The sequence below is a fragment of the Blastomyces dermatitidis genome (genome assembly GCF_000003525.1).
Source record: "Blastomyces dermatitidis ER-3 genomic scaffold supercont1.1, whole genome shotgun sequence".
NCBI classification, from domain to species: Eukaryota; Fungi; Ascomycota; class Eurotiomycetes; order Onygenales; family Ajellomycetaceae; genus Blastomyces; species Blastomyces dermatitidis.
In genome coordinates, this window is record NW_025544774.1 from 1,430,060 (window position 1) to 1,440,737 (window position 10,678).

Here is a 10,678-nt window from a genome sequence, read left to right on the forward strand (position 1 = left end):
AGTGAGAGATTGAAAAACAGTTAGACTGGAATTAGTAGGCGTGTACGGAGTAGTGGGTGGGGGATTTTAGACGGAGCACTAAAGTGCATAAAGAATTGGCACCATGATCAACTTCTTTGGCACCACGTTCAACTGTAAGCCAATCGAACCGACGTCTCTCGGTCGTTGCTTTGTCGCCTGTGCGCTGTGAGAGCCGAGGTAGATTTGGCCCGCACGAGGACGCCGGGAAAGCTAGGCCTATTTGGACATGGCGTCCAGATGGCGAACTCGGCTCCTTTGTCAGCCGAAACTTCCATGTGATGATTGGCTGTAAGCTACTGGAATAAGGGGGTCTACGGCGGTTGAAATATAGAGTATATAATGGATATATCTAGAATACATATACATTTCTTCGACTAAATGGTTATCCAAAATGCATTATCTTCGTTGTCGGCCATCGCCATCATGATAATCTGCATCTTCACACCTTACTCTTCTCCCCCGCCGCCCCCTGCCCCTTCGGTACTTTTTTATCAATCCCCAACGTCTCCAAATCCTTCTTCTTATGATAATGCGGGGCCACCTCCACTAGCCACTCGGGTTGCAGTGGCATATTACTACGCATATACTCCTTGCTCGTCAGGACCAGCTCGTAATATATTACCCACTTCGGGTTCACCTCGAACAGCGTGCTGGACGGGTGTAGGTACACAGTCTGTCCATTCTTGACCGTCCGGTATGAATCACCGCCACGTTGTAGACGCGCCGCGTTCGGGAAGAACCCGGCCGTGATAGCCTTTTGGATGGGGACGAGATCATTGGCCCCCGCAGAGGTAATAGTTACCTCAACCCGATCACAGAGCTTGGCGAGCTGATCGCGCACGTCACGGGCACGCGTTAAGCTTCGTTGTTGTAGGAAGTTCTCGCGCGCCCAGACGTAGCTGAAGTCGGAGTCGACCCATTGGTTCCACACGTTTAGGAGTGAGAAGTGATCACCGCCGGCTTTAATGGTGAAACGCGCGCGAGCACTGTCGGCATGGATCTTTTTGTCTTTGGGTCGGAAGAATAGAGAGCTGGCTTCGCCTAGCATGGCGATTATCGAAAGCACCTCCTCGACACATCCATACTTATCGGCTGCTAGAATAGCCTTGGCAAGCATTGGATCGGTGGGGAACTCGGCCATCTGCCTCCCAACCTTGGTCAAATCGCCATGGTCATTTAACGCTCCGAGCGCGTATAACTGCTCGAGAGCACGGATAAGCGTTTCTGCAGGTGGTGGGTCCATGAAATCGAAATCGAGAAGCTGGTCGATCCCGAGTGATTTTAACATCAAGACGACTCCGTTGAGGTTTGTCCGTTGGATTTCTGGAGTGGTGTTTTCCTCTAGCTCATTGTAGAAAGCCCATTTTGTATATAGCCGAAAACATTTGCCTGGACCGACACGGCCTGCTCTCCCTGCTCTCTGGCCAGCAGATGCACGCGAGCAGGGCGTAACAACAAGGCTCTCCATTCCAGTGCGCGGGTTGAATACGTTTTCTTTCACGAAGCCTGGGTCAATCACATACACAATTCCGTCAATGGTCAAACTGGTTTCTGCAATGTTGGTAGCAAGAACCACCTTTCGCGCTCCGGGAGGGGTGGGTTCAAAGATCTTGGCTTGAAGTTCCGAAGGCAAGTTCGCGTAGATGGGACATATTATCAGCTCTGGTATCTTGGAACCTAGCTTCCGAGCTGTCTCTTGTATACTTTGTTCTGCAGCCTCAATTTCCTCTTGACCCGTAAGAAAGACCAAAATATCGCCAGCCCCCTGGCTTATGTGGATGTGGAATACGGTAGTGATCGCAGCGGCAAGATAATTTGCCTCCGGTTGTGATGTATAGTGTATGTCCACGGGATATCTTCGCCCAGGGATATTGAAGATGGGCGCATCATCAAAGTATTTCTGGAATTTTTGCGCATCAATCGTTGCTGATGAAATAAGCAATTTCAGATCAGGCCTTGCCTTTGCAATATCCTTCAACAGACCGCATGCGATATCGGTGGATACAGTTCTCTCGTGGGCTTCGTCGATCATCAGTGCAGAATAGGCACCAAGGTCAGGCTCCGTAAGCAGTTCACGTAGCAGCATACCATCAGTCATATACTTGAGCACTGTCTTGTCACTGGTAGCATCCTCGAACCGGATAGCATATCCAACTTCATTCCCAACCTTAACGCCCATCTCCTCAGCTACACGAGCAGCAACACTCATCGCTGCAACTCGTCTAGGCTGCGTGCAGCCAATCTTCATCCCCCCATTGGTATACCCCGCTTCGTGTAAATATTGAGGGATTTGAGTAGTTTTCCCACTACCAGTTTCTCCAACGATGATAATAATCTGGTGATCAGCCACCGCTTGTAAAATTTCCTCTCTAAACCGGTAGATAGGTAAGCTTTTCCTTGTCTCCTCAATGGACGTTGCTTTCTGTTCTGCCGCATCCAGCTTCTGCTGGAAGAGCAGCTGCTCCTTGGTTAACGGCTTCCGGTCCCCTTCTAACTTCGAATCCATGATGAAATTTATCTTCTGCGCATCGTCAAACACATACTCGTAATCCCCTTCATCAGCGAACTCTGCCTTGTGAATTTGTGCTCTAGCCTTAGCTGCCTGCTCATTCTCCCACTCCTCATGTTCAGTAACGAACCGCTCATGTCCATGCTCATCCCGATCAACATAACGTTTATAAAGCGCTTCTTCTTTCCGCTTCCGATCAATCTTGCCCTTTTCTGTAATGTAATCTTCAGGCAACGCATAGCCATCCCGATAATCGTCAATCCGCAATCGCTCCTCCGCCAGCCGTAGCACTTCTCTATTTTTCTTAAACTCCTCTTTTTCCCGACGTGTCAAGTTTGGATTCTCGCGAAGCTCGGCAGTTTCTTCCGCGACTTGCTTGCGCAGCAGAGCCAGTCGCTCCGCTTCGCGTTTCTTAAGATATTCCTGCCGCGAGCGAAGCCGCAAGTCTGGCATTGCCGCGGACCTCGCCGCAGCATCTTCAGCCAGCGCGCGACGCCGGGCTGCATCCGAGTCTTTCGTGGACGATCGATCTTCGACGATTTTCTTTGACTTCGAATCGTCCCTTTTCGCGAGGCGTTTCGCGAACTCATCGCGCTCCTTGAGGTCGCGCTGTCTAGCCCGCTCAGCTCTGGTCTCTGGATCTCCATCTGAAGAGGGAGAAGAAGAACGAGGGGACTGGGAGCGTAGTGTTGGTTCTTTTTCTTCTTGTTGGGCCTCTTCTTGTTGTAGTTGCTCATCATACATCTCACCTTCGTCTTCGGGTATTTCTTCATCGCCCCAGCGGTCTTCAAAATCCCTGTCGTTCCTTCTGCGGACCTTCTTGGACCGATGCCGACTTTCGCGATCATGATCGCCTTCCCGCTCCCGTTTTCGCTCACCTCGCACACCACGATACGCACGCTGCGCACGCTTGTGCCTCGACTCATCATCACCACCGTCATCACCGTCCCGACTCCTTCCGCGATCTCCGTTCTCTTTCGCCCTCCTGCTCGACTTCTTCCCCACTTCAGTAGTCTGTAACGGCGCCAACCCAGCATTAACATCCATATCGTCTTCCTCCATCTCAACCAATCTATACCTCTTCTTCAACCCGTCCGCTAGCTGTTCCTTGCTAGCCTTTGTACCACTATCTCCTTCCGCACCAGAACTGCCACGCACCCTTCTCCATAGCTCAGCGCAGAACGAATGGATTTCATTCTCATTCCCGTCCAGGAACGGTCCCAGTTTCTCTTGTAGGGAGCCGGCTGATTTGACGGAGCCCGTGGTGGCGAGGATGTAATCGATGACCGTCGCATCTGAGGCGCCTGTTAGCCGTAGGAGGGAGTCGGATATATATGTCCGGATATCCATGGCGCTGATTGTCGTTCTTCACCACCTGTCCTTTCGGGGGTGGGAACTATAGTATGGCAGCTAGCTGTTGAGGTAGTTCGTAATTCACAGCGGACCGTGAAGGCTGAACGGGGGGACCCGTCCACGGATGCCGGCGCGCGATTGGGATTTAGGATATTTTTGGGGTTTCAGTGCTATAGCATGTCCGTCTGTCCCCTCAGTTTCGTCCAGCGCAACAAGAAGAGATCGAAGAAGGCCGTTTAAAGTGTATTTATTCAGGAGGTCGGTACTGTGTTTCCGCACAATAGAACTCAGTAAAGCGTGCTGATGTCGCTGAAACGGATGAAGTATGGGTAATATGGAGCTCAAAAAAAGACTCAAGAGGTGAGTGCTATCCTCCTGGTACTTGATTCTGAGGCTTTTAATTTCTTTTTCGTAAAACCCGCGCGTTTTGGATGCGAAATATTAAATTATCACCAGCTTGGCTTTTGAGCTGCGATCGCCCCAATGCCAAGGCTGATAATAAGGTTAGTCATGTGATATATAAAATCTCCGGAGAGAAAGAAGAGAACCGTTTGGGATTGAAGTAAGGGTAGGTAGGTAGGTTGACTGTTTCTCGACGCAATCTGTATCTATTATTTCATTTTGGGAAAGGAAAGTTGTGTGAAGTTTTAATATCTCTGCTACAAGCCAAAAGCCAAGCTACATTGTCTATCTATCAGAAGAAATGCACCTTGTGGTGGTAAAAATCTAGCTACAAATTTTCCATTCTGCCTACAATAAATATATGAATTTATTTACTAAGTGACAGGTATGAGAGGGAACAACTGTAGCAGTAGCGGCACAACATACTCCGTACTAAGCTGAATGATGAGAAACATGCGCAGAAAAGAATATCAAGAATCATTCACAACAACAGGGCAGAAGCAAACCTCGAAAGCCTCTGAATAAGGTATCAAATTATACGGAATATCATAGGAGTGAACACAAAAGAACAAAAATGACAAAAATGAACTCAATATGATCATAACAACAGTCAATTGGATATAGTATCAGAATGCAAGAGGACAAGCAAAAACAAAGCAAAATAACTAAATTTCCCGCTTCTCTTCCTTTCAGAAAAAAAAAAAAAAAAAAAAAAAAAAAAAATGCCAGACAAATTCAATCAATGGATCTTGATCCCTTTTCCGTTTTCCATATTGAACATTCTAGTCCCATCTCCATCTCACCCTATCCTTTGCAACCCCAAACTTTCCCTTCTTCGAAATAAAAATGTGCATATGGCAACGGCTCCCGCCCAATGATCATCAAACAAATGACTTGTAGGTTCCCCAGGGTGAGCAGCCACGTAGCTCCCTGATTAGTTATAAAAAATATTAAAATGAAAATGAATAAACCCTGTAGGTTAAAACAACCACACAAAAAAAGGGTTTTCTCCAGTCCAAACGCCAAATAGGAGGGACTGTTTCGTACCCATCGCAAACCCAGATTCCAACTCCAGCCCATAACCTCTCAAGAAAACAACAAGAAAATGCAAACCCCCATAGAAATATATATATATATGAAGAACAAAAAATATATGCTCGAAACCAGTCGTTAATTAATAATATATGTTCCTTCCTTTTTCTTTCCTGCGGGCGCTGCTTAATCTGTAGAACATCAAACGTCAATCATCTCCGCATCTTCTGCCAGAACCTCATCCGCAGGACCCCAGTTCCCTTCATAGATGGTAGCTCCAGCTCGCCGCCGCCGCTCCGCCCATTGTACACCAAACGTCTGGATAATTTGATCCGCAACGGGCCGATCGGCCGGGTCGGGGGATATCATCCACCGAACGATGGTGTCCAGCGCTTGTTCATTCGTGGCATCAACCATGAAGTCAGGTGGTTCAGCAAGCTCACCGCTCCGTACGTACGGTGAGGCTTGTTTTCGAGATGAATCAAATGGACTATGGCCATTGCAATTGATGGTGTCGGACCCAATGCTGCAGTGCGAGTCGGTAAAGTGCTGTTGTTCGTCAGAGTTCGATGCACATAGCTGCTCGAATGAGCAACTACTGTCAGGGAGTGGGTTGCCTGAGGCATCGCGGAGGACTTTGCTAGTTTCTAGACTCCATGTTAAACTAGGAACATCACTCATGTCGCCGTTTCGAAGCTTTTGCCACGATACGCCGTTGTCAGGAAGCTCCACGTTCCCCGCGATTTCAAACATGATCAAACCCAGGGCAAATATATCAGCAGGCTTGTCGTAACGTCCCATAAGGACTTCAGGGCCGATATATTCACGGTCCCCTTCGCCTTCAATACCTGCTGCAGCAGGCCAACGGCTCGCCATTCCAAAATCCGCAATCTTGAGGACACCTTCAAAGGATATCAAAATATTTGCCGGTTTCAAATCTAGGTGAATGAATCCAGAATCGTGGACATGTTTCAGGCCCTGTTGAATATAACTTAGTATATAGACCTATAAGACAGAGGATATTTTTAATGTTCGTGTATTGCTTACCAACGACAACTCAAGCAGTATTTTCCAAATTCTAAAGTCATCAAGCCTGGCCTTAAGCCCAATCTGCGACAGGAACAAGTCCAGGCTCCCTTCTTCGCAAAATTCCGTTTGGATATATAGGATGTTGTTGTATTCCCAGCTGTCGGCGTAGGAAATGATATAGTCGCAATTAGCCAAAGCTTTCAAGGCAACAACCTCATTGTTCCTGCGCTCTCGATCCTTTGGACCCGTGCACGGCTGGTTAGACTTTTTCACAGCCCACACCCGTTCAGCGCGAGACGTTGTAGTTCTAGTTGGCTTTTCGGGGGGTTGTGAGAAGGAGGTCTGATGGAAGGGGGATCCAAATGGTGTCGTTGATTGAGGTTCAGTGACGCGATAGACCTGCGAGAATTCACCAGTTCCCACCAATTCAACCTTCTCAAAACGAGAAGTGAGGCTTGGATCTACATCGGGCGCATTGTAACCACCCAAAGAAAGACTTGACCTTTTCCCCACCTGCGCGAAATACTCGCGGGGTGCAGTTGGCGTTGCTGGTAGCGCCGATGGATCATCTCGTGGGTTGGACCGTTGGTCGCCTTGGGCTGATATAGATAAGCCACTTGGGTCGGGAGGGAAAATGTGTTCTTGCGGGGTATGAGGGGAGTCTCGTCTTAATGATTTATTTCCAAGAGGGCTTGCTGTTAAGTTGGCACTAAACTTAGCATTTCCGAACTGAGAACATTTGAGAGGAGACAGAGTATGAAATGAGATCTTTGGGTGCGGAGACGGAGAATTAAGATTCTGCAACAGACGTGATCTGGGAAGAGAAGACGGAACGGGGAAGGGGCGTTGGTTTAAGTTATGGGTCAAACCGGCAGATGGGGAGTCATCCATGTCGCTATCACTCTCCACATCCATATTGGGTGATGAATATTCAGTGGAAGGCAACTTACAGCAGGGTCCAGAGGGGCCAGAGAGCGAGTCAAATGAGGGTGTTTGGCTATGGGAGGGGCGATGGGGCCGCGATTTAGAGAAGTGGCTGCCGCTAGGGAAGAAGGTTTGCTTTGTCGGGGTAGGTGGTAATTCCGAGTCGTTGGCTGATTGGGTATCATTCTTTCCAGAAGGTGATTGAGACTGGGGGATGTCGTCTCCATCCGCACTGACAAAACTACTGCGACGCGAGATGGCTGACTTCGCATAGGAATTGCCAAAAATACCCGTGCCTTTGGAAAAGGGGCCGGGGGGAGGAGATACTGTAGATTGTTGCTGATTGAAAGGGGTCCAAGGGGTTCCAGAGGAAGAGCGATTCGAGCTCGCCTTTTCGACTGCCGCCTGGGGTAATGGCTTGTGCACACCTGGAAATAGATTGAGTGGCCGTTTACATGGAGTGTCGGGCATGTTTTTGCTAGTGATAGATGCGTTATGGACATCATCCATATTACGATTCTTTTTGGAGATGAGACCCGTGGACATAAACGCAGCTGGCAGGGGTTTCACAAGTTTATAATTTTCAGGCGTAGCGAAGGATTCTGTAGATGTGTCCGAATTCTCCTGACGTAGCTGACTGGGCCCAACTGGTCTAGTCGAACCAGTGGGAAGCGACCTGGAGAAATTCAGGATGGGTCTTGGTTTATCAAACCTGTTGATCGGTTCATGGGTTGGTGAATCGTCCACGAGGCTCGAATCAGACGAAGACTGGGTAATGGTTCTAGATAGTGGATGAGGAGCACCGTATGGAGTCTGAGTCGATTTGTTGTTCGTATGTGATGTGGAGAAAAGGGAGGTGGAAGAATTAGAAAAGATACTATTATTGGAGGAAGAGCCGTCATGAAGAGCCGGGAAAAATAGATGGCCATCAAAGGACTTCGGTTGTCGACTCCGTAGAACCATAGGGCTACTCGGAGGGGGCTCAGCGTCATTCTCAGTACCAGCTCTTGTACGAGAAAACAGGGACCGCTCCGATTGTCGTTGCTGGAGAGTTGATTTCCTGAGAGACGATGAGCGTTTCGGTATCGCCGAAAAGTTAGAGGGTATTTGGGCGAAGCCCGAAGTGGGAGTATCATTTTCAGTTTGCTTCGGTAGTTTATCTGGTGTGCTTCCTATGTTGTTATCAACTTCAAAAAAGTTGAAGTCTGAGCCGAAGTTAGCGCCGTGCAGACTTCGTCGTTTGGCGGAGGGACTCCGCAGTGGAGTTTGATCAAGATTCATAATGACATCGCTCCGCTTCAGTGGACTGGATGTTGAAGGGAAGGGCCTAAATGTACCACTCCGTCGTTTTTCAACTCTTGAAGCAGGTATCTGCGGAAACAAGCTATCTGCAGGCTGGTTAAGGTTGCTGTCACCGGAGCCAAGCTCAGGACTACTACTGATCTCTGTAGACGAAGCTTGTAGAGGTGGCACTGGTTCATCAGATTTCTCCCCAACGAGAGGTGGTGGAAGCGAATTTCCGTTATCGCGAGAGTCGAGCAGCACACGTTTCGCGGGGCTCGACGGTGTGGTACGAGATCTGGGGGGTTGAAAGCTGGTCGTTCGACGAATTCCCGGTCTGTTCATTCTTGCACTTGGTGGATATGGGACCGCTAAAGGCGACGATGTAGAACTGGCTGACACTAGGAACAGATTCCCTTGAGAAACTCGACGAGAGGGAGAGAGTGGCGAGGAAATGTAGTGTGTATTCTTGGATGGAGAATGGGGTCGCGAGAGGAGTCGGAAATCGCTGCTTTTTGAGGGAGATCTGGAGAGAGAGCGCCGCAGCTGCTTGATGGCAGAACTGGGGTTGACATGATGAATTCCGTTTGGCGACGGTAGATGGAGAGTCCCTCCCGCTTCACGGTGCGGTGAGAATGAAGCGACCATTGCGACCAGCGGGGACTAGGACTAAAAACTCCCGATATAGTTTGGGAAAGTGAAGGAATCCTGAAGATACGGTTCAATATGATTTGTGTGCGCAAACGCGGAGCGCAGAGAGTAAGTGGCAAAAGTATGCCTCACTGTAGAGACGAGGATACGGGCTACCGATTTAATATCTGGAAAAGACCGAAGAAGCGCATAAAAATACTGAGGGGAAAGTGACGTGAAAAGAATGCGTAAGTGTCGCGATGTAGTTAGTGGTAAAAGCGAAGAGCGACGAAGAAAGGAGATTGTCGTGTATTATATTTGCCAATGATAACCCCAAAATCACGTAGAAACGTTAATCGATGAAACAAGAGAACAAGGCGGGAATGTTTCAAGTGTCTCAGCTTCTTTTCTTTTTTGTCGAAATTTATTTTGGAACAGGAAGGATAGTTCACAACAGACGCGAGGAATTCGCATCGGTTGCCACCTCCATTCATGCGCTCAGTGGAATATTCCCTCCTTTCAGCAACGTCTGTGAGAGCGGAATGACGAGTGCGGGCGCAGAACAGAAGGGAAGGGAGTGGTGGGGGCAAAGAAAACAAGTAATAGATATATGTATGGCAAGCGGCAAGGGAACCAACCGTGAGGAGCTGTGCGAGAGGGTTGTCCAAGGCAAAGAGGGTGGTTGGACAGCAGTGAGCGTGCGTATCGCAGCACAGCAAGATAAGATAGAGAGGGACGCGCGCGCGCAAAAAGGAGAGTAACGTCAGAGGACACGATCGATGGAGAAAACCTAGGATAGATAGAGGGAGGAGGGAACAGATGACGGACGGCCGATGATGGGTGATGGATAGACCCGAGATAAGAGGCGAAGGAGTTTGTCGAGGGCGGAGGAAGAAAAGCGACAGACAGAACGCGAGCGAAGGCGCGAAGGCGCGAGGAGGCGAGGAGGCGAGGAGGCGAGGACAGCGACGTGTGCGGCGAGAAACACACGGGGCGGCGGGAGTGGGGAGTGGAGCCTCACCCGGGTGGATGTATATGATGTATGTTATGTATGTTATGTATGTTATATGTATGTTGCCTGACACACACTTCCTGTCTTCTTTTTTTTTTTTTTTTTTTTTTTTGTTCTTTCTCTTGTTGGGTTTGTGTAAACTCTACCCGTGCCTAGACTTGGAATATAGAGAGAGGGAGAGAGAGAGAGAGAGAGAGAGAGAGAAAATGACAGTTGTTCGTCGTCGAAGGGGATGAGGGATGAGGGAGGGAGAAGAGGAATGGAATAATGGATGAAGGCTGTTGTTCTGTTGTTTCATTTCTCGTTCTTTCTTTTTCCGTCCACGCGATTTGGGAGGGCGCGTTGTTGTTGATGTCCCAGAACGGCTAGCGTTCGGCTTGGCAGTCCCCAGTCCGGACTAGTGAGCGGAAAGAACCATGGTTGGCGCCTTGGGGCATGGCAGATACTCGAGGGGTACGCGATAAGTGATAGCCATGATCGCGGGG

The 10,678-nt window shown here is 49.0% G+C and overlaps 2 protein-coding genes across 2 annotated transcripts; both read right to left on the bottom strand.

Moving 5' to 3' along the window:
* Positions 1-45: 45 nt before the first annotated feature.
* BDCG_00255 (adenosinetriphosphatase) lies at positions 46-4,460 on the bottom strand. The gene has a single exon (XM_045415775.1). The coding sequence runs from the start codon at positions 3,878-3,880 to the stop codon at positions 461-463; it is 3,420 nt and encodes a 1,139-aa protein (XP_045271642.1). The 5' UTR covers positions 3,881-4,460; the 3' UTR covers positions 46-460.
* Positions 4,461-5,518: 1,058 nt separating this feature from the next.
* BDCG_00256 (WEE protein kinase) lies at positions 5,519-9,199 on the bottom strand (the record flags this gene model as incomplete). Its single annotated transcript, XM_045415776.1, has 3 exons — positions 5,519-6,295; positions 6,365-7,041; positions 7,297-9,199. 3 exons carry the CDS (start codon positions 9,197-9,199, stop codon positions 5,519-5,521), a joined length of 3,357 nt encoding a protein of 1,118 aa, XP_045271643.1.
* Positions 9,200-10,678: the final 1,479 nt, after the last annotated feature.